The sequence below is a fragment of the Merops nubicus genome, unplaced genomic scaffold (assembly GCF_000691845.1).
Source record: "Merops nubicus isolate BGI_N331 unplaced genomic scaffold, ASM69184v1 scaffold501, whole genome shotgun sequence".
Classification (NCBI taxonomy): domain Eukaryota; kingdom Metazoa; phylum Chordata; class Aves; order Coraciiformes; family Meropidae; genus Merops; species Merops nubicus.
Window position 1 is genome coordinate 78,636 of NW_008588786.1, and position 23,046 is coordinate 101,681.

At 38.6% G+C, this 23,046-nt stretch overlaps 1 protein-coding gene across 1 annotated transcript in view; it reads right to left on the reverse strand.

Moving 5' to 3' along the window:
* LOC103781634 (dynein heavy chain 5, axonemal-like) overlaps nucleotides 1-23,046 on the reverse strand; it is a 162,369-nt gene that overhangs the window by 31,939 nt on the left and 107,384 nt on the right. The window contains 8 exon segments of the mRNA XM_008949354.1: nucleotides 1,352-1,619; nucleotides 6,105-6,269; nucleotides 8,161-8,432; nucleotides 9,576-9,954; nucleotides 10,386-10,556; nucleotides 13,832-14,014; nucleotides 14,290-14,445; nucleotides 20,131-20,325. Of these exon segments, the coding sequence (XP_008947602.1) occupies nucleotides 1,352-1,619; nucleotides 6,105-6,269; nucleotides 8,161-8,432; nucleotides 9,576-9,954; nucleotides 10,386-10,556; nucleotides 13,832-14,014; nucleotides 14,290-14,445; nucleotides 20,131-20,325 (1,789 nt within the window).

The window sequence follows — 23,046 nt, forward strand, 5'->3', positions numbered from 1 at the left end:
CTTTGGCAGACAACACCAGGCATGACTTACAGACACCACCTCTCTCTTATGTTATCTTCCACCTAATCAACTAACAGAAGTGTAAAAAAGACAGATTTCATGTGCAGTGAATAGACTGTCCAAGTCATCATACTTCTTAACTCATAAAAAAGCCCTGTTTCTTCTTTCCTATTTCATAAAGATCCTGTAGAACAATAACCAAACAAATAGCTTTTCAAAATATTAGAAAGGTATCATAAGAGAGTTCCAAAATCAAGACAAAATGATCAGATAGAAGTGCCTTATCATATGGTGCTACCAATGTACTAGGACAGTACCAGAAAACTTAAACTGTTTCTGTTTCATTCTGATTTAAATTGTTACACTGGACATATTTCTATTAGTAAAGGCAAGTTGTAAATTTGCTATAACCTGACTTACAAATTAGCCTCTTGGAGCTGTAGGGCATTATAATTTGAATGATAAGGAGGGATCACAGCACAATAAAAAGATGTTAAGCACTGTATTAAAAAGGGAGGAGGAGAAGAGAAAGAAGTAAGAAATTTTTAACAGTAAACTAATTGCTTTTGAGAGTAGAGCATGTACACTGAAATAGGATGTCTTTCACAAGATCAGACCTTTTGTAGACATCTTACTAACGTTCAAAGATGAATACTGAAATAAGAGGTTTAAATGACTGAAGCATTAAATACGACCTTGGACAAAAATTCTCAGCTCCTAATGACTTCATTTACTGAAATCAGTGGCAACACCTATATATAAATGAAGGGCAAGTTAATGCATTACACACAGTTAAAGATGAAGGAATTAGCAGACAAAACAAGTGTCAGTCTTGAGGATTTCTTTCTGCCATAGTTCAAAATACAAGCATTTGAAGGACAATTACAAAGATGCTGGGGCCTCCTGTGAGGAGTGCCAGATGACCACAGCTACACACTGCAGCCTGGGAGGCTGAGGTTGAGTATTCAGAAGAGTCCTTTCCTTCCCCTTACCCAGTAGCGCACAGGATCATTCCCCCTCTGCATCCTTGGGTGTGATCAATATGACAGAAAGTAAAGGGTAGTGGAGTGTGCTGAGCTTAAGAAAGGACGACTGACCTGGCATTATCCACAGGTTCTACATAAACAACAAATTCACTATCAATTTCTATTACAAAACCAAATATTATCCATTTTCTCTCCAAAAGAGTCATGCTTTACACATTGCAAGACTGACTTACACAGTGTGGTATTGAGCTAACAAAACAGCACAGAATAAAAACTAAAACACTGCATATAGTGATACAGGGTGGGGTGGGGGTGCTGGAGGAGTGGGGAGTAGGCTCCAAACCTCAGAGAAAGCAGTTTCCTACCTTGAGGAGGTTCATTAGTAAATTTGATAGAGGACTGTAGAAGACTAATAGGAAACTCTGGGTGAGCCTCTGTAGTGATCCAGGTCCTGAAATCTTCACTCATAGATTCTGTTGTTGCAATGGTGTCCATTAACTCATTAAGAAACTCCAAGCCAAGGTGGCAGTTCTGTAGGAGGAGCCATCCTCCATCTTGCATGCACTGATTTAACAGGCGCCTTGCATGGACTTCCTGGCCCTGACCCATTGAAATGGCACGGCAGGGAATGTTCTGGAAGGAAAAAAAGTTCTTTAGAATGTTTATACACAACATATGGCTTCTGTAGGTCCATGCACAGTGACATTGTGTCACAAAGAAAACTGCTAATATCAGTGAAGACTGATTATATTAAAATACAGTCAACAAAAAAGAAAAACCCTCCAAGTTGCTCTTATCCACCTGCTGAAAGAAAACTATACCCTCTGGACATAATCTTTTTTTGCAGGTCTGAAGAAGTCAATGGGATAAGACAACTGAAACACTTTCCCTTTTTTTTGCCCACTTTCCCAAGTAAAGCAGGACATACACACAGCAACACAGCTGCCTGACCATTGTTTTTCCTGCGGTGTGGACTATCTTGAGATGGACAGATATTACGGCTCCATATAATAACTAATGCACAGAGTAAAGCCAACAATTCTGGTGTCTTTTTACTGTCTGAACGTATTTATTTCACTTTGAACATACTTATTTCATTTAACAGAGAACTGTCAAGGAAGCAGGCAGGACAGGAAACACTGGTTCATACTAAGTCATTCCTTAGCAAACATCCCATATTGTTAATTGGTAGCTGTGGAGCCCACTGATTCAGAGGATTCTAGTTTCGTGATCTGCTAGCTCTAGCTGTTTTTCCAGCTGTTAGTTTTCTGGATTCAGAAAAGACAAAGCTCACAGGAATCCTGGAAGTTTACGGAGTCTTTCCTCCAGAGACCACGGGAGAGGAAAGCCAATGGTTCAGAAAAAGGCAGGATGGTATACATGCTCTCACAAAAGGATTTGATAAAGACAAGCTGACTAAGTTGCTACCAGGGTGACTCCCCCTCTTGCTTATTGGTCTTACTACCCCTGTTCTTGCCAAATAAGTAATCACCTGGCTTAGGCTGGCTCTCTGACTTCTACCAGGAGAAAACAGAATTATCCAACTCAATTGAGCATATTATTCTATACATGTGTTGAGGGTGAGGGAACTGATGAAAAGACTTAGCTTCATGGAGAGTTTCATGTTCAAGACCTACAACTGAGTAAGCCTCATACTGTGAGCACTGCCTAAAGACTTATGAATTTGAGCCTACCTTCAGCTGGCTGAGAGCTGCAAAGGTTAATCTTTAGTTTCCCTGCTACTTGGACACTCTCACTGCGAAACAAAAAAGCAGTCACTCACCCAGTCCTACAGAGCATTGGATGAGGCTGCCCTACTTTTGCAGGAGAAAAAGGTTAAGCATATGGACACAAGCTGTGCTGGATCATTTGGCCGTAGGGTCACAGAACAGGTCCTGACCTGATTTTACTGAACAGCATAAATACAGCTGCTGTATATGATCCTCCACATCCTGGCAAAAGATTTAAGGAGAAGAGAATGCCAGAGATAAGAGAGCAGTTAAATCCTGCTCTCAGGTCAGTAAAACCTGAAATTGCAGCTAAAAGAAGCAAAGCTAAATAGCCTGTGAAGTTGGCCATGTGCTGGAGGAGCAAAAATTTTACCTTTACTAAGATATATCTAAGTACAGCTAGCACTCTTGTAAGTCAAAAAATGTGACTACCCCTGTACGGTGCATAAATGTTCAGCTGGTACATTACTCACTAACAAAGCATCTGCTCATAATTTGCTCTTCTCAGAAATGTTACCTCTCAAATGTACACACATTAAAGGTTATAGAAACATCAAGAAAAGCAAAAGGTATTTTTCACTATGGTTGTCCTCATTTTACTCCTTCTGAATGAACTCTATCAAAATGTCTGCATACAAAATGTTTCTCTCAGTAATGAGTCATACCAATATATCTGTGTCATCCTAATACATTGCTATCCAGATGAAAATACTATCATTTTAGTCACTACAGAGTTCCTGACAGTTCTGTTGAAGGTTCTGTGCATCATTCCCTGAAAGAAGAAACTTTCTCTACAATAATAAAAACATGTAGGTTTAATGAAGTCAAAGTCCTAGGCATAATTAACTTAATTTTAATTCAGAAACTAAATTTTTCACTCCATCTTCAAGTGAAAATAAAGCAGGCAGAAATCAAATAGTTTTAAGCCAAAGCTTGTTTGGGTTATAAACAAGTTTGTATTGATCAGTAGTCACAGATGCTGTTTCCATTTGTTTGGGAGAAGGCTATCTGAACAATTACATTTTAGATTGTAAAATAAATTCTGGTCACAAATTTGAACATTTCCAACTGCAGATACTGGATTTATATTGTTAATATGACACTTAGAGGTACCACCAGTACTGACAATCCATTTTAAGACTACAAATCATGCCTGTAAAAGGGAAATAAAAGAAAAATAGGGCAAGGATGTCTTCTGGAAGTTTTCTAACATTAAGAAGAGAAAAACAAACAAACAAAAATAACCCACAAAATAATGAATAGGATACTTTGGAGGTATAGAATCACATATATCCAAGAGCAGATCCTTGGTGCAACTAACCTATGTTAAGTCAAAGGTTTAATCTGAAAAAAAGTAGAGAAAGGCCAGAAAAAAACAGGAACAAAGTACAATTTGCTGACAAACTAGCAGAATAAATACAAAACCCTCTTGCAAATACTTCTGAAAAGTGTAAATGATTTTGAGATACATTTTTTTCAAAAGCTAGAGAACTACTGACATGGTCCTCCAGTCCCACAATGTTAATACAGATTTTTACTTTAAAAAAAAAATAAATCCGTTTGTAGTTTAATTTACAACATCTGGATGGCCTTTCTGAATTTGAAAGGTTTCTACGTGCTGTGCTGCAAGATCTTTACTTCAAGAGGTCAGACAAGAACTTTACTGTTAATCATTACAGTTAACTTTACATTTACGGTTGACGTTGCAGTTGCACTTCAGGTTATGGCAGCCTAGTGAATGTTGCCTTGTTCATAAACCACGTGTGAATAAGCAGGACAAACCTTTTCATTCTTTTGCAACCTCACTTTCTCTTATTCTATATGTTTCATTAAAGCTTGAAAACTATTAAAACTGTCCACTGCAATGTACTTGCAGAATGACAGCAAAACCTGCTATCTTTTAACAGCCCAAATTACAGAGCACCTTTTACCCACCAGCACTTCCTCAGGCAGGATTAAGATTTAACATAAAGGGAAAGCATTTCCTTCCACTCCTTGCAAGAGTGATCCTAAGTGACCAGCTGACTTCAATGTTTCTATGAGGAGGCTAGTGTCCCTTGTCCCCATACATGGCCAGTGGGATGGAAATACTCAACTCCTTGGTGCAAATCAGAGTTAAGTTTCAATCGTGTGCTCTGAACTGCTTTCAAAGAAGCCAGCCTTGTTCTTTACTGATTACAGAAACTAACTCCTACTGCAGACAGGGTAGGTACCTATCTAGGAGCCCACTTCACAGGATACATGTGTTGAAGAGACAAATAGGTGTATGAAACATCATCACAAAGCTAACATTCCATTTGTATATTCATACTACAGGCCATAAAAACAGAAATCCAATCACTAACACCTTATGTGTTTATTTGGACTTGAAAAGGGCCTAAAATGTTTTGCCTAGTTCTAGCCTATATTCTTAAAGCTAATTTCAAATCCTCTACAAAGTCAAGGTATCTTTTATATGTTAGGGAAGAGCCAATAGACTATTTCTTGAATAGGAATAAAATTTTTCTTCCAAGTCATTGCTTCCAATAAACCTAAAAATTCTGCTCACCCAACTGGCATCCTTCTCCCTCCCTGCATCTGTATATTGGCTGTCTATTTGGTTGCACAGCTTGGGGAGACAAGGATCCCATTAAAAACTTCAGGTAATATTCCGACATTTAAATGCTCAAGTGAGAGTTAGAGCCTAAATTTAAGGACTCTTTATCACAGTCAGGCAAATAAAATAAGAGAGTACTGATTTCCAAAGAGAATAGGCATTTAAACTTTCTAATTAATCAGCTAAAGAGATTTGTGGGTGCTCTCACTTTGTGTATACCAAAATCCTGTACCTCTAAATGAAGATGCATTCTAACATGGAGGATAATTTATGGAGCTCTACAGCGAATAACTTTTCAGGAAAATTATATTTGCATTTACATTGTGAAACATAAAACAGAAAGCACAGAGAGCCTTAAAGTGATGTTGTGCTGTAAGAAATGCTGAATGTCTCTATCAAGAGAACTGACTGAATGGTAGAGACTCCAGTTTCGCTTGGCACCATATGTATGATTGTTTTCTGTATCTTCCTGTAATCATCATACTGTCAGCTCCAGTGAATGTGACACAGTCTAAACCACAAATAGAGCTTTGTTCTTATAGCTGAATACTTTCACTAAGTAATGGGTAATGGACTATCACAGTCTGCTGGATAAAGATAGAGGGTTCATTTGAATCAAACAATTCCATTTCCTTAGTAAAAGTATTTTGGCTACTGTTCCAAAATTAACTTCCAGAGAACACTGGTATGAATATAAATACCACCATTTCAACGGTGGAAATACCATTTCTACTTCAAAGGACAGTTTTAAAAGTTTTTATCAGCTCTAGCAAACTCAGTGTAGAAGGATACCTTTGATTTTGCAAGACGTTCTATATTTTCAGTGGGGTCAGACCCCACTGATAAAAAGCATGTCAAAGGTGTTCGACAGTCACTTTCTGTCCACATTGCTTCCATTTCAAGGATAAATCCTTCCGCGTATTTCCCTCCAAGAGATTCTGCAATGTAGTATCTGGCCTAAAAAAAGAAATAAAAAATTACCAGAAATATCTACCGGTTTTTTGGGGTTTTTTTGGGGGGGGTTTGTTTTTTTTTATTATTTTTTTTAATTTTTATTTATTTAGCGTTAATCACTGATGTGGAATTTACCAATACCTACACTGGAATGCAATAACTTTCTAAACTTTCATTTTCAGCTTTGGTGTAGCAAAAGTTACAGTTTGCAGGAGGCAACCATTGAAATTCTCAGATAGCAAACTTCAAAGAAAAGAAAGAATTCTGCTCACACAACAGCCATCCTCTGAACATTGTTGTGAGTATGCTGACTGTTTTCTTAAAAAGAACTAAAGAAATCCATGCAGAATAGACCCACTGTCAGCTCTAAGGACAGCCCAGATATTGCCCCTAAACTACTGACTGCTAAAGCTTGGTGGATAGCAGAACAAAAGAATTCCTCTATACCAGTCCTTTCTCAGCTCCTCTAAGCATGTATGGTTGACATTGTCTCTACAGCATGGCAGAATTAGATTTTTCATTTGACCCAGTTAGAATCTTCCATATATTTGTTGGAACTTCAAATAAAATCTTCTGTCCGGTGGTTATCCAAGTCAAGTCTCTAACACTGAATATCTGTTTCTACAAAGCATAAACACAGCTCAAACCTGATCCTCAAAGGTCAAACCTTCCCTATGGCTCTATTTTTCTCGTTTCACAGACATTTTGTAAAGGGACTTCTAAGGCTATCCTGGTGTACGAACTTTTTTTTGACTGACATGATTTTCCTACTGTGTAAACAACTAGCAGAAATTCCGAGGCATGTATTATGGAGAGAAACACCCAAGAACAAGATTGACTGAGGAAGCACCAATTCCAGAAAAAAACAACTCAATCATCCACTATTAAGTGCAACTTCTGCCCTAGTGAAGAGAATTAAAAATTTTTTAGCACCTGGGTAAATAGCAGGGAAATAAGAGATAAAGAAGATAACAACAGAAAGGATCCCCTCTGTCCTCAAAAAATTAAAATAATTAGTTTTTTAAACCACTGTTCAAGACATTCTAAGACAGTAAGACAATAAGAGTGCTGATAAGCGAGCAGTAGCAGTTTTATTATTTTGGTCCATTTAAACTGCAGCAAGTGGGGCTCCTATACTTCTCTTTTATTTACCTGTTGAAAAGAAGTAAAAAGGGTGGAGGAGGTCTTGTAGAAAAAGAGGCCCATGAAAAAAATTGTTTTCTCTAAATGCAACACAGATGCTATCACAAAATGTAACCTTCAAAGTTCAGATATGCAGAAAATCAGAAGTACTATTTGCCATTGTAGCAAAAGAAAAAAAAAGTTAAAAGAGGATACTCATAGGCTCATACATCTTTAGACCTACATAGAGAAGAAAAATCTAAGTATCACAGACTGTGGAGAACCTGCTAGTCTATTGCAGTTTCTTTTACAACATCTGCCATGAGACAGTCTTAATTATAACTTTCTCAGCATGGAGGGTAAGTAAACAGTTTATCTGCTGTTTTAGTGCATCTATCAACAAAGTGACTGTTCTCTTTTCATTTCTGTAAAAAAAAATACAGATGTATCTTCTGATTCACTGGAAGAATGCAACTGCTTTACAAGTTTCATGACCCCACTTAAGAAGTGCTACACAAAAAGAATGGTATTCTTATGGCTCCAACACAATTTATTTAGTGTTTTGGAATGGCCTTTCTAATCCATTGCAATTCAATAAATTAATATTTCTTTCCTATATCTTTAATATAAGAATTTCAATAGCTGATTTTCAGAGAAGCTCACTCTACCACAAATATTATGACAAAAACAAATTCAGAGAACATAAATTTGGAACTAGCAGTTCTACAGGAGATGGCACATGGCATGACAATTGTACAAAAGCATTTCTTACTTGAGCAACAGTGTGATCGGGGCACCAGCTACGGACAAGGAGCAGTTTACGGAACTGATCCAGTAAGCTGTCATACCCATCAGGAATAACAGCTTTTTCAGGTGCTTCTTCATCAAACCAAGCTTTCCAAGACTTCTCGTTCCTAACAACTTGCACCAGGAGTTGATTAAAAGGGTACAAGCTAGATAACTGTACAAGATTGAGCCATGTCATGTCAAGGATCCACTTTTTTGGTTTTGGTTCCACAGAATTCAGATCCAAACCGGCACCTCCTGCAAAGTAAAAAGCATTACAGAGGCATTAACCATTGTTAAACAGAAAGGTGACAAGTAATAAAAAATTATTTATTTCTATAATTTAGGGAGTAAAAATCTTTGTAAACCAGGACATGGAGACCTAGAATTTACATGGAAGAGTCATTTAACAAAGACATATTGGGGAAGTGGTCTCAGTGCCTCCCAAAGCTGATATCCTAGTAATTTTTGTGTTGCATTTGCTCCATCTGTACAGCTGGAATAAGACTTGCCTACCTAAAAGGATACTCAAACCCACATCTTCAGACGTAGAAAAGTCCAATCTTCCTTCACCTAGACTACAGAACAAGAAAGCACATGGTGCATTCATTTCCAGGACTATGCAACTTCAACAGCGTCTCAGCTCAACCGCCACTCCAGTGTCTCTCCTATTGGCACCTTCAACACAGCTGAGTCCCAACTGAACATACATATAAGTGTTTGCAAAGCAGACTGAGATATTTGGATGTCAAGCACTCAACTGGATTTGTCTTATCTTGGTGCCTGATTATACTTACCATACCTTGGAGACAGTGGGGTACACCTCCATCAAAACTTTCTAAATTTTACTAAGCTTTTTCTTTGGCATTGTTTCTTAGTAGCGACATGCAGTGGTGGCATAATGCAATGGAGGCTGCATATAACAGTGTTTTACAACATGTAACAGATTTCCACTTTTTTTATACGGACACTTAAATGTGCTAGAGTCCACATGTGAAATATGAAAGTGAAAATTCACAATGTGAAATTTCACAATGTGAAAGATATTGCTGACTGTCTTCAAGCCCACAGACATTGGTATGCAGCAACTCAAAAATGAGGAATACAGGATAAAATTATATGGCCTTTAGAGTCTATAAAAGAGTTTCTTTTTTTTCTGTTTTGCAGTGTAAACCAGTTGAGTATACTCATCTAAGCATTCTTTGGATAATGAATAACCTATATTGCTCTTGTTTTAGAAAATTTGTCTCTTAATTCCTTCTCAAGCTATACATGCTTTCATTCACCAGTTAAAAAACATTAGATCCAGTGGATACAACATATTGTTAGTGCAAACACTGCAAAATCTGAACTTGGCAGTTCACAGACATATGTAAATAGGAACATTTTTAGAGAAATTACCTTTGATCAGTGTCTCAAACTCAGTGTGTGAAATCTTCTTGGCCTTCAAGTCAATCTTCAGTGCCAGAAGCAATGTAAAGAGGAATCTGTGATTTTCATACAGCCCTCGAACTGTATACCTGAAGACTTCATAGGTGAGATGCTCAATTATATACGCTACCCTTTTTGCTGTGATCTGAGATTTCTGAGATCTTTCCACTGATAGGTCAAAAATGCCAAGGAACTGCCGTAAAGATGTTTGGTACATGACATTTACCAAGCTCATTTCCACAATCAGGAAATAAAGGATGCTACCACGACCAGCAACGGGCCGATACTCTTCACGTGCAGTATTGATTTTCGCCTCTGTCTCCGCGGCTATGTTTAATTTTTCACTGACCTGAAAATTAATTGAAAAGACCATGCAGATTAAGGCACGTCATTTGTGATTTATACTGCACAAACAAAAAGAAAAGGTCTTGATTAAGATCACAATAGTATTTTTAGTCAAGCTTTACTTCCCTCTGTCAGTGTTTCAATACAGACATTGTATCTTCATGTGTTCAAACATGAAGCATAAAAGGAATTGATTCAAACTTACACCTGCAAAGTATACCTGGAATATAAAGCAATATCCAGGTAAGAGTTTCTTTTTGTAACATTTTATGAAGAAAAAATCATACTGTTTTTACGATTTACTTGTTAAGAAGTCAGATGTCATATAGTGGTTCGAATGGAAAAAAAAAAAAAAAAAACCCAGAAAAAAATCTGTCTACAAACAATGTTTAAATTACAATTACAAAATGTATCACCAATACGTTCAAAATTCACCTCTTCTGCTGTTGTTTTAGTGATTCTTAGGACCTCTATGAGAGATTCATCTTCAACCAGCGAGCCCTCCGTACTGGTCAGAGAGAAGAGAAGATTGTCTTCAAGCTCCTGCATTTTCCTCTTGTTAGATGTCACTTCTTCCATCAGTTTGACTCTTTCCGCCTCTAGTTCCTGTATTCAGAAATTTTCCTTAGAATATTTAAGACTAATTCAAAGAAGGATTCCTTACAATGACACAGAAAACATGATTTCAGGCATAATACATTGGGGGCTTTGCTGATTTTCTATAAAAGAGAAATATTATATACGAAAATAATTTATATCTGTACTGCATTTATTTAATTATTTTAGGATAATTAGGAGTGAAAACACACCCAAATTACCAGAAAAAGCTTCCTCATAGTAACATTCACAAAGCACTAAAACTAGTTTCCAATGGGAAGTGCTAAAAGCCATATTGCATTAACTACTAAAAATTAAATCAGATAAAGGACTGAAAGATATATGGTATGAATGGATTGTAAATTGTTAGGGAAGTTGACTGGATGACCCTTTCTATTTCTAATTTCTATGATTCTGTGACTTTGCAAGATACACTTCTCTGCTGCTTATAAAATAGGAAATTTGACAATTATTATGTCATATGGAATTTTTATGATTTTTCTACAAGAAAGACAACGGCAAGGGAATAATGACAGACAAGTCAACACAGTGTCAAGTGTAATCTGATTTTTATAACACACAGTCTAACACAGCTCAGAGATATCCCTGCTGCCTACCTTTATTTGATCAGCCAAATCAACCTCCCTGTAAGAAAAGGGTAGTTAATAATACTAGTCTACCTACACTTATGGCTTCAGTTTATTTTCATTCTTGTCAACATGCCAAATTAGAAAAAAGGAGATTTACAGAGTTCTGCAGTACAGGAGAGGTTCTCCTTTATTTCAAAGAAATGATACATTTCTTTATTCTCACAAACTTCCTATTTGGAACCCTGTTTGCAATATATTTCAGGCCTATTTAATGTAGGTCTGTGGAAGCTATAATAACTGCATCCTAATAGAGGAGAATGATGTAAGCACTAGTCATTCAGCTTCAAATTTTCTGCATTTTCTCCTCTTTCATTACCATTAATGCAAAAAAGATAAGAGTCACACAAAAGGAGTCGTTCCACAGAACACTCAAACATGCATTTAAGAACATGCTTACATTCTACTTAAGAATGTGCTTAGTTTAAGAACAATGCACCTCATCCATTCTAGTTGTAAGCTTGTGAAGTATCTTTCATAAAACTTAGCAAGTAGACCAGATGCCAGGCTTTTGTGTGCCAGAGGATTTCACAGCTGCATTTGTAACATTAAAAAAAAATACCTGTTCTGAACACAAATAGTGGCAGCAACTTCATTATCAAAGTACAAAAAGATACTGATAAAGATTTTTTTTTTTCCATATAGTTACAGGAGCAACCCTTAAAGCTAAGAAGTATAAACATTTCTTTGATCATATATTTCATCGATCACTACAGCAATCTTTAAGAATGTCTTGGTTCCTTTAATCTATTACTTTAGCTCAGTGATCATAAACTTGTCTTCTTGTAATAGAAAACCTATTCTTCAGATTCTCTGTTCATGCTCTGTCCTTTCTTTGAACTACATTTGTCCAAGCTCCATTGGCTCTGGCTATCTACAACAGGACATTCATCTCTTATTGAGACAGAACAACCATGATTTCTTCATATCTGTTCAAGTCAAGAAGTTTAATAAACATTGATCACCTGCAGCCATGTCCCTGTGCAGCAAGCAGTGCTCATACTAACCAGCTACCCTTGCAGCTCTCTTCAGCTGATACACAGCACTGAAAGAATATTTTTTTAGTGAGTATATTTTTGCTCCAAAGCAGAGTCTAGGTTTTGCTACACACTTTCAATATTAATTCTCTAACAATCTTGTATAGGCAAAAAAACACAGAGTGAGAGCATCTGTGTGTGGGGAGATGTGAGTGCATACCTCTTTTTATTTGAGAGATTAGAAGGAGAAGCTTCTATGTAGGTCACAAGAAACAAATTTCACTTTTATCTCAATTTGAACCTCTATCCCTCATCTGAGGTTTAGTTACCCAGTCCCAGCCACTCATTCTGCTGCTTTTCAATTTTGCTTATAGAAACATATATCTCCTGAAGTAAAGATTAAAAGTTTTGCATCCCTAGCATTTGTCCCACTCTGCCAGTGGATGGCTTTTCCTCAGTAGCTTTTCTATTTTTCATGGAACAATTCCCAGGAAGTTTGGGCATAGCAACGACTTTTCTAGCCTCTGGTTGTGACTGTCAGACTGAAGGGCACTTAGATTACAGTCCTTATTTCAGCGAATGCTTGTTTGAGCAAAGTGGAAAGGTGTTGGCCAGAGGAAGTGACAGCACCATTAAAGCACACTGGTTAGAACACGCTTTGGGAAGTCAAAGAAGCAGGAACTAGTTCCTGTAGGTAGGGAACTGCTTTCACATGAGTAAGACTACTGAGTTCTTATTCAAAGCAGCAGCTCTGCTAATCCAAGCCTTTTAGCTTTGTTACTTCTCTCATAAAGAAGACACAATTATGAAATGTTCAATTTGAAATAAATAGGTCATTCAATCTGATGTGAAATACAACTTCTGTGCTTTCACTTTAGTGACAAAGCAAGCAAATATGTCATTTGAATGTAATGGGACCACAGCATTCATGTATTCATTGGTATGACTGCCACAGTAAAAAAACCACTTTTGTCCCCAGTGACTATGATGAATTAACTCCTAAGTTTTTTTTGATAACCAGATCATTAAATTACATCACACAAAAAGAAATAAGAACAATCTAGGATTTAAAGCATTTTGGAGGATGTCTCAGATTTGGTATTATGAAATAAAACTTCTGAAAAGCTCCTGAGAGAGGATTTTCTTCCTTATGTTTGTTTCCACATAATCAACAGAAATTTTAATAAGGGCAGAGTCAAGTTCAAGTTCAGGGCTCCTTAAAAATCTCATATCTCCTAGCACAGTAGAGCCTAGCTGGCAAAAGTAGTTCAAGTTCATAAGCATTTGTTTCATGTAATTCAAATTAAGTTTAAAAAAGAATTCAGAAATAAAAGAGGTTTCTGACTGAACAAGGAGGCTTTGCTATATATGAAGGAATAAAGATGCTTTATGTATGTCATGTATATGCCTGTGATGTATTTTTAATGAATAATTTGCTTTCTTTTCTTTCCAAGGCCAGATACTAAAATAAACTTTTAGGTCCTTCCATGCAATTAAAACTCAGCTCCACATTGTCTTCAGCAACTGCACAATCCCTTAAACTTTCATTCACATTTTTATTCTTACATTTAATTTCACCGAAGACATAGAATATATCCACTTATGATGCAGATACTGAGCACACATTCCCTCTATACAAACAGTGCAAACTACTAGGTACCTGTTTTTCTGTGAGGATGACACGGCCAAGGAGCTGATCTTCCAGACCTTTCATAGTAACAGTAAAGTCAATGACTGTTGTTCTTGCACTAATTTCTGGAGTATAGGCAGGATTAGCCAATTTTGTTGTCATATAAAGGGTAAACCCCTTCATCAGATCTACCTCTTTGTCACCTACTTTCACCTGAAAATAAAGCATATTACTCAATTTTCAAAAGCTGAATTCAGAAAAAAAAAAGTTATTTTATCCAGTGAAAAATAGATTAACTCTTTTTTTACATTTTCATTTTCACTCTTGAAATTTTCTGCTTAAAGGGTGAAAAAAAAACAACAACCCCATGAGTTCACTGCTCATTTTTCTACATTTTGCAAAGGTGTGAATCTCAGCAGTATTCTCAATACTAGATACCCAGCATCTGTCCTGCTGCTTTTTACTTTCATGTTCACAATGTGTCTTACTTTGTGTCCTGAACCAGATTTTATGAAATTTTTTTCCAAGATGTTATCAAGAGCAGGATCGAGTTCCTCTCCAACATCTTCTATTAACAAAGGTCGACCAAGGGACAGGCAGTCTTCTATATGACTTCTGAAGAACTTGTGGTTCATAGATGTAACCTGGGGAGATTGGTTCACAATATAGCATGCATTTTCAAGCACGCAGAAAACAGTATCAAACCTACTGCAACTTTCAAAAATCATACTTATCCTGGGATAATTTTCTACAGAAATAATTACATTTTAGGGACCAACAGTCATCTCTGCTGAAATGAATGGAAGTTTTGCATTAAAGGGAATCAAATAATGTTCTTCTTTACTGGTATCTATTTACTTATCTACATCGCTATCTAATCAATGTAGGATCTTAATACCTTTTAAATACAAATAGTTTTATGCTCAGAACACTAATGCGAAGCGGGGAAGTATTTACAGGGTTCAGACAGGGAAGCAGTGCTACACAGGAGGCCTGGTCTCACACCAGATGTTGAATTTCCAATTTAGTTCCAATTTCATAATATAAAGTCTTAAAATTTCTAAAAATCACACAGACTCCTTTTCACTTACTTAAATTTAATAAATTTAACATAAGCCTTTGAGATGATAATTGAATAGCCTTTCCAGGCATCTGTTAATCCATGGGTTTGTGGTGGTTTTTTATCAGAAAAAAAAAACCCTAGGATAGACACATTTTTAAAATAAATCCTTGTCTTGCAGGCAGTGCTCGTCGAAAAAGGTATAATTAAAACATCTAGAGGCCCATTACACAGTCTTAAAACAGTATATTATTTAAAAATTAATACAATGTTCCTTCTCTCTGTGCTTTTAGCTTTGTCATAATGTGGGCATATGTGTATCCACCAAAACAGCATGCTGCCTACATTTTTAGTCCAAATGAATCTAAGGGATGAAGTTAGTGTCTTAGCGACCCAACAGTATAACTCTAAAAAGACCATAGCAAATTACAATATCCCAGATATAGAGACATGACCTAAACAAATGGGTAGTTAGAGTCTTGGCATAACATTGTTCCTCTTGGACTTTACAGGGGGAGAACTCAGATTTTTTTAACACAGCAGACACCTGAGCTAGGATATCTAACAGCCCATAACTGACTGAATTTTCATCAGGAAAGCTTCCTCTGCATTTTGAGGTTGCGCCTGTGTATATTTAAAGCCATGTAAGTTTTAAAAGTAGTCAGCAGCTCAGTGGTTAAGTCCCATTAGGATTCACAAATTTCAAAAGCTGGATATCTACACATACTGATCACAAGACAAGCCCAGTAGACATTTTTTGGGGGCTTATCAGTCAAACGTCATCACCACGTATAGTATATGAACCATGGGGAAAGAGGAAATGGTATTTCCACCTCCGTCCCCCAGTCCCGGCTTTGGTGCACATGTGATGTGCACACCAGTACACGGTGAGAGCAGCCACCTGGAGGCTGGCCAGTCACAAAAATGCCCAAATTCTGTGAAAACAGTTCATATGTTTTAGGAGAACTTGGTTATGTAGCTTGTGCCATCGTGAAGGGTTTGAGTTTTATGACATGGAACAATCTTTGATGATTATAACCTGCTAGGGTGGGATGGAATATGCTTGTCTTGAAGAGGCAAGGGTAACTTAGGCAGTAGGATGGCCAGCTTAGTCAGGAGCGCTTTAAACTGAAGGACGCAGAAGGTGGGGTCCAGGATGGCAATGCTCATGCCATCGCACCCAGCTGGGGAGCGTGGTCAGTATGATCAATCAGCAACAAATGCTCCTTAGCTACCTTCCAAGCAAGAAGGCCAACCACCTCAAGGCTGGGTATCTCTATGATGGTTCCTCTTCTGTCCAGAGACACCTTCTCACTCAATTAAGCCTCTGAAATGTCTGTACGCCAGCACACACAGCATGGGGAACAAACAGGAAGAACTAGAGATCTGGGTGCAGTCACAGGGCCATGATCTCATTGCATTTATGGAGACACAGGGGGATAGCTCGCATGACTGCAGCAGCGTCATGGATGGCTAGGTACTTTTTAGGAAAGACAAGAAAGCAAGGTGAGGTGTGGAGCTGCTCTTTATGTGAGCGAGCAACTGGAATGTATTGAGCTGTACCTGGGGGAGCGGGGGTGATGGGGGTTGGTGAAGAACATGTTGAAAGCATATGGATAAGAATTAAGGGGCAGGGTAATATGGGCAACACTGTTGTGGGCATTTGCTACAGGCCACTAGAGCAGAAAAAGGAAGTCAATGAGGCCTTAGAAGTAGCCTCAAGATCACATGCCCTGGTGCTCATGGGTGACTTCAGTCACCCTGAGTTTTGCTGGAAAGGCCACACAGTTAGACACGCACTGTCCAGGAGGTTCCTGCAGTGCATTGATGATAACTTCCTGATGCAGGTGGTGGAGAAACCAATGGGCAGAAATATGCTGCTGCACCTTGTACTAATGAACAAAGAAGGTCTGGCTAGAGACATAAAGTTTTGGGTCAGCCTCGGCTGTAGTGACCATGGGGTGATGGAGAACCATATCAAATGAGGAAGGAGCATGCCAATAAGTACGACTGCAACCCTGGACTTCGGGAGAGATAACTCTACCCTCTTCAAAGACCTACTTGGAGGAATCCCATGGGCTAGGACTCTAGAAGGTAGGAGATCCCAAGAGAGCGGGTTAACATTCAAGCACCACCCGCCAAGATAAAGATATGTGCATTCCTTTGAGTAAAATATCAAGTAGAAAAAGCAGGAGGCCTGCATGGATGAGCAAGGAGCTGCTGGAAAAACTCATATGGAAGCAACAAGTTTACAGTATGTGGAAAAAGGTACTGGCCACTTGGGAGGATTATAGGAACATTTTCAGGGTAGGCAGGTATGAAACAAGGAAGGCCAAGGTCCTCTTGGAATTAAAGCTGGCCAAGGATGTGAAAGACAACAAGTAGAAAAAGGAAGATTAGGGAAAATGTGGGCCTACTGCTGAATGAGATGGGAGTCCTGGTGACAGAGACTACAGAGAAGGTGAGATTACTGAGTGCCTCCTTTGTTTCAGTCTTTACTGCTAAGACCAGCCCTCAGGAATCCCAGTCCCTGAAGGTCAGAGAGAAAGTCTGGAGGAAGGAAGACTCTCCACTGGTTGATGAGCTTTGGGTTAAGGATCATTTGGGCAAAGTGAGCACTTACAAATCCATGGGTTCTGATGGATCCACCTACAAGTGCTGAGGGAGCTGGCTGATGTTGTTATGCCATTCTCCATGATTTTTGGAAGATCATGGAGAATAGGAGAGATGCCTGAGGACTGGAGGAAAGCCAATGTCACTCATTGTCACTTCAAAAAGGGCAAGAACAAGGACCCGGGAAATTGCAGACCAGTCAGCCTCACCTCCATCCCTGGAAAGGTGATGAGACAGCTCATTCTGTAGGTCATCCCCAACCACATGGGGGGAAAGAAAGTTATCCGCATAGATTCAGCAAGGGGAAATCATATTTAACTAATCTGATAGCCTTCTATGATGGTGTGACTGGCTGAATAGATGAAGGGAGAGCAGTGGATGTTGTCTACCTTGACTTTAGTGAGGCTTTTGATACTGTCACATGACATCCTCATAGGTAAGCTTAGGAAGTGCGGATTAGATGAGTGGACTGTGAGATGGATTGAGAACTGGCTAAACAACAGAGGTCAGAGGGTGGTGATCAGAGGTGCAGAGTCCACTTGGAGGCCTGCTGCTAGTGGCGTTCCCCAGGGGTCAGTACTGGGTCCAGTCTTGTTCAACATTTTCATCAAATGACCTGGATGAAGGGATGGAGTGCACCCTCAGCAAGTTTGCTGAGGATACAAAACTTGGAGTGGTTGATGCACCAGAAGGCTGTGCTGCCATTCAGTGAGACTTGGACAGGCTGGAGTGTTTGGTGGAAAGGAACATAATGAAATTCAACAAAGATATGTGTAGAGCCCTGCACCTGGGGAGGATTTACCCCATGCACCAGTACAGGCTGGGGGGTGACCTACTGGAAAGCAGCTCCACGGAGAAGGACCTGGGAGTCTTGGTGGACAACAAGTTAACCATGAAACAGCAGTGCCCTTGTGGCCATGAAAGCCAGTGGTATCCTGGGGTGTATTCAGAAGAGTGTGACCAGTAGGTTGAGGAATGATCTCCCCCACCCTCTACTCTGCCCCAGTGAGGCCACATCTGGAGTACTGTGTCCAATTCTGGCCTCCTAGTTCAAGGGAGACAGAGAACTACTGGAGAGAATATGGCTGAGGGCTACAGAGATGATTAAGGTACTGGAACATCTCTCTTACAAGGAAAGGCTGAGGGACGTAGGTCTGTTTAGCCTGGAGGAGAGAAGGCTGAAAGGGGATCTTATAAATGTTTATAGATATATGAAGGGTGGGTCTCAAGAGGGTGGGGCCGGTCTCTTTTCAGTGGTGCCCAGCAATATGATGAGGGGCAACAGGCACAAACTGGAACACAGGAAGTTCCACCTCAACATCAGGAAAAACTTCTTTACTGTGAGGGTGATGGAGCACTGGAACAGGCTTCCCAAGAGAGATTGTGGAGTCTCCTTCTCTGGAGACTTTCTAAACACACCTGGACGCATTCCTGTGTAACCTGCCCTAGGTGAACCTGCTTTGGTAAGAGGGTTGGACTAGATGATCTCCAGAGTTCCCTTCCAACCCCTGCCATTCTGTGATTCTGTGATCATCTTTTTAATAAAGACAACTGTTTTCTTCCCAGATCTTTGAATGTTGTACATTACTTTTCTGTATCTTCTCAGTCAATACTTCCCATTTCTACATCTTTTTTTTGAGAACATTCAACTTATCAGAATCTGGATCTGGTGTAGGATTGAATGTTGGGCCTTTTTTAACAGTGCTAGGAAATAGAAATCTAGGTCAAGGTCCAGAAGGCTAAGGATTTAGCTAACCATATCACCATGATGCCATCAGCTCTCTGGATGTCATCATCCTTACCTTCACTCTCAGTTTCTTTTTCTCATCCATCACTCTCATTTTGAGTGAAGATAGTATATCATGGTAATTATGTGATACTCTACAGTTGTAGGATAGACTTCATTGATTAACAACTAACTCTTCAGTATTGTGCTCAGTCTGGCCTGAAAATGTATCATGTGTTTAGACCTTCATCATAACATATCTAATCCTTATTGGTGAAAGAAAGCATGGAGGGTAGGCTGATCGGAAGGGGGAAAAAAAAAGAAAGTTTTGCATTAAATAGAAAACCCAGATCCCAAGCAGGGTGCAGTGCTAGGTAGAAAGTGAGAAGGGTGAATAAATTAAGCAATAAATATTTTTGTCACATGTATTTAATCATCAAGATGCAGCCTAAATTTGGGCTTTGGGTTTGATATGCCTCAAAAAAATCTTTTTCCAGTTCCTACCTTTTTCCTTTCCCTATTTTCTTCTTAAAATGCTTACCCTAAAATGCTATTGCCATAGAGCACCAACTGCTTGACCTTCTCTGGTCTTAATTTTTCAATCCATTCACTTCCCTCTATGTTTCTCTTTCTCTATGACAAGTAATTAAAAGATTCATCATAAAAATACATATGGCATAACATATAATTCCAATTTGCTCTTGAAACTGTATTTCTGGGAGACAACAAAGCAGTACAAGCCATTTCACTCTGACACAGATAGGTCACAGATTTTGCATCAGTCTTGTTTTAATTTCTCCCTAACCGTATATCATAAACCTTAGATTTAAATTACACATGGCAAAAGTATGATGACAGAAAAATGAGTTTGCATTTCTAACTATGAGGTGAAATGACACACAGATAAAAAATATTCAATGAACTATTTACCTGGAGTCCATTATTCTTTTCCTTATTTTTAATCCAGACCTTTCCTTGACCTTGCGGATCAATCAGCAAAGGATATCGAGATGCTTTTGTGACAATGATGCCATTCTGAACTGAAAGATCATCATTTGGAAGACCCTGGAGGTTCCATTCACCCACTGTAGCATTGTCAACAAGCATACCAGTAAGGTTCAGGTCCTAATAGAAAATACACAATTACAAAACTATCACCAGTTAGAGGAGTTATAGTGGAATGTCTGATATAAGTTTTTTTCTTTTTATTCTGATCCTAATGCATAATAGAATGTATTTGGTAGTTACTACTTATTGTTTCCTTTCTTTAAAGTTCAGTGCCTAAATGATTGAAGTTGGGAAATAATGAAAGCGATTTCTATTGAGGCTTTGATGTCCATCAAAGAGTGTCAGAGAAACTCTGAAGCCACTTCAATATCTAATGACAAGTTTGTCTTGGTATGGGAAAAGTCTTTTCTTGCTAGCTCAAGAGAAAGGGTCATGTTGGTCACAAGAGCTTCCTCCTGTTATAAAGTTGTAATGTGCCCTCCAAGTGTCTATATGAATACAAGATAGTTTGTGGGAGACTCAGAGAAGAAAGGAGAGATCTGCTATGGATCAGTAACCATGAACTATCATGGAAAGATGTTCCTATGGTTAGAACTCTTCCCAGCTCATATATTTTCCTAAAGTTTGATTTCCACACATCGCTCAACCTGGAACAGTGACTAGCCTCTCAAGAATGTGTATGCAAAGAAAACAGTGCTTAAAATCATGAACCAAGCTCTTCAAATTAGAAAAACAGCTTTAATAACGAGGTGAGTTTAAACAGAATAAAATGGAATATATTTTAAAAAATCTGCTCCTTAGAGTTTTCACTGAAGAATTCCTATTTGTAAGCTTTCTCTGGAAACAATATGTTTAAAAAGAAACAAAAAGCCTGCAACTCCTGCAAAAATCACACAATTAAGCATCTGAAGCCTAAAGCAAAATTTCAAATACCGTGAGACTTGTGATACAATCATGAGAGTTAGTGATGCCAGTGGTTGCAAGACTCAGAAGCTTTTTTTATCCCTTTGAGTTTTGTACTGCTCTGATTATTGAAGAATCTGAATAAAGCAATACAAACCACTCTCAGAAGACAAACAAACTTTGAGAATCCAATTTCCACTTGTGAAAAGGACAGCAAAGTCAAAATTTTCAGCAATTGGAACCTAAGCCCTGATTTAGCTCCTTAAGCAGATAAACAGGGTCTTTGAAATTTTTCTTACTGCAGCAGGAAGTGTCAGTCACTCTGCAACTCTGAAACTTAGTTAATTTAAATGCTTAACTATATAGATGGATAGCTAATTTTAAACAGCTCTCTTTAAATTGCTCTGCCTAAATGACTCATACACCCACAGCTGGTTAGTCTGTGACAAAGGCAGATGTCAAGCCTTTTGCTTGAACTGCAAAGCTGCTCTCTTTCCTGTGGTGTGAAGTACCAAGAGAAGCCCATATGCCACCTCTTGTGAGTACTTAATTCACTGGAAAAAAAAAAATTAAAGGTCTCTTCCATACACTAGCATCGAAATCAGAATCCTTTCTTGAACAGCAGCTATCTAAAAAGAATGGTAATTATGGTTTGAAACTCATTAATCATGGCATTTTGTGTCTAACCTGTCTACAGGAAAAAAGATAACACAGAATCAATCAAAAAGTGTTCCTCTAATTTTGAAAGATGCAGCTGAGTAATAATGTTGTTAGAACATCTTCACAGAGGCAGAATTTTAGTTATCTCTTGCTTTCTAAGGACATTATACATCTCAGTTCTTATCATTAAATGGTAAGCATCTTGACAGATATTCCCCAAGGTAAGGAGCTTTTAAGAACATTTTGTACACTGAATTTGAGAAAGAGCATCCCTGGGGTGAATATATGTGGGATAGCTCCCATATCACACTGGTAAAGAATCTTGCCTAAGACTGAATTACTACTGGTACTTTATTAACAAATCCATCTTGGCTTTCTATATTACTTATCATGGGGAGCTTTGAAAGAGCTTTGCTGGGCAAGTCAGAATCATTAATCATTGTCAGTCACAGCATAGATTGGGCTGGGCTGTTAGGTTCACTCTGTCAGGTCAAGGTTAATCACTGTTACAAAAGGCATTATGAACCACTTCACATAAAAAAAAAGATTCACAAGTAACTTCTATGAGATGAACTTCATGAGAAACTTCTCACGGCAAAGAGCTCTCCCTAATAAAGGTTTTAAGTGTCAAATGCCCCTAGAGCCTGAAAAGAAGATGCAGCAGGGATACTATCTACCTTCAGCCACAGCTGCACACAGGTTGCTCACTTGCTCCCAGCACTTTCCAGCAGCACCTGCTCTCTCAAAGGCTTTGACAGATGAAGAGATGAGCCATTTGGGCTCAATGCTTCCACTCCCGTACTGAGAGTAAGAGAGACTCCCCGAACTATTTCTCCAGTCTTTACTGGTGGAGAAAATGTACACAGTTATTCACAACATCAAGTGGAAGACAACACAGACAAATTGCTCAGAAGGATAGTTTTAATTGCATAGCCTAAATTCTTCCTTCAGCATGAATATGTCTTCCAGGTCCAAGCACAAATATTAGACAAATCTGCTTGAAGTCATGGAATATGAACAAAGCTCCTGCTGGCCATGAGCAAAGCTTATGCACCAGAGAGTTGCCAGGTCTGGCACTCCTGAGGCAGACAGAGGTAAAAGAACAAGATTTCTGTAAAGGAACCTGCACTGTACCATAGTCCCAGCATAGAGGCTGCTCACTTTAACCCCAGTAGTGTATGTGGCAGGGAACCGAAGCTGGAAGATGGGACCTTAGCTCTGCTGCATTTTAGGCCACCTCTGTGTGCATAGGCTTCAGAAATTTGAGTAGAATTG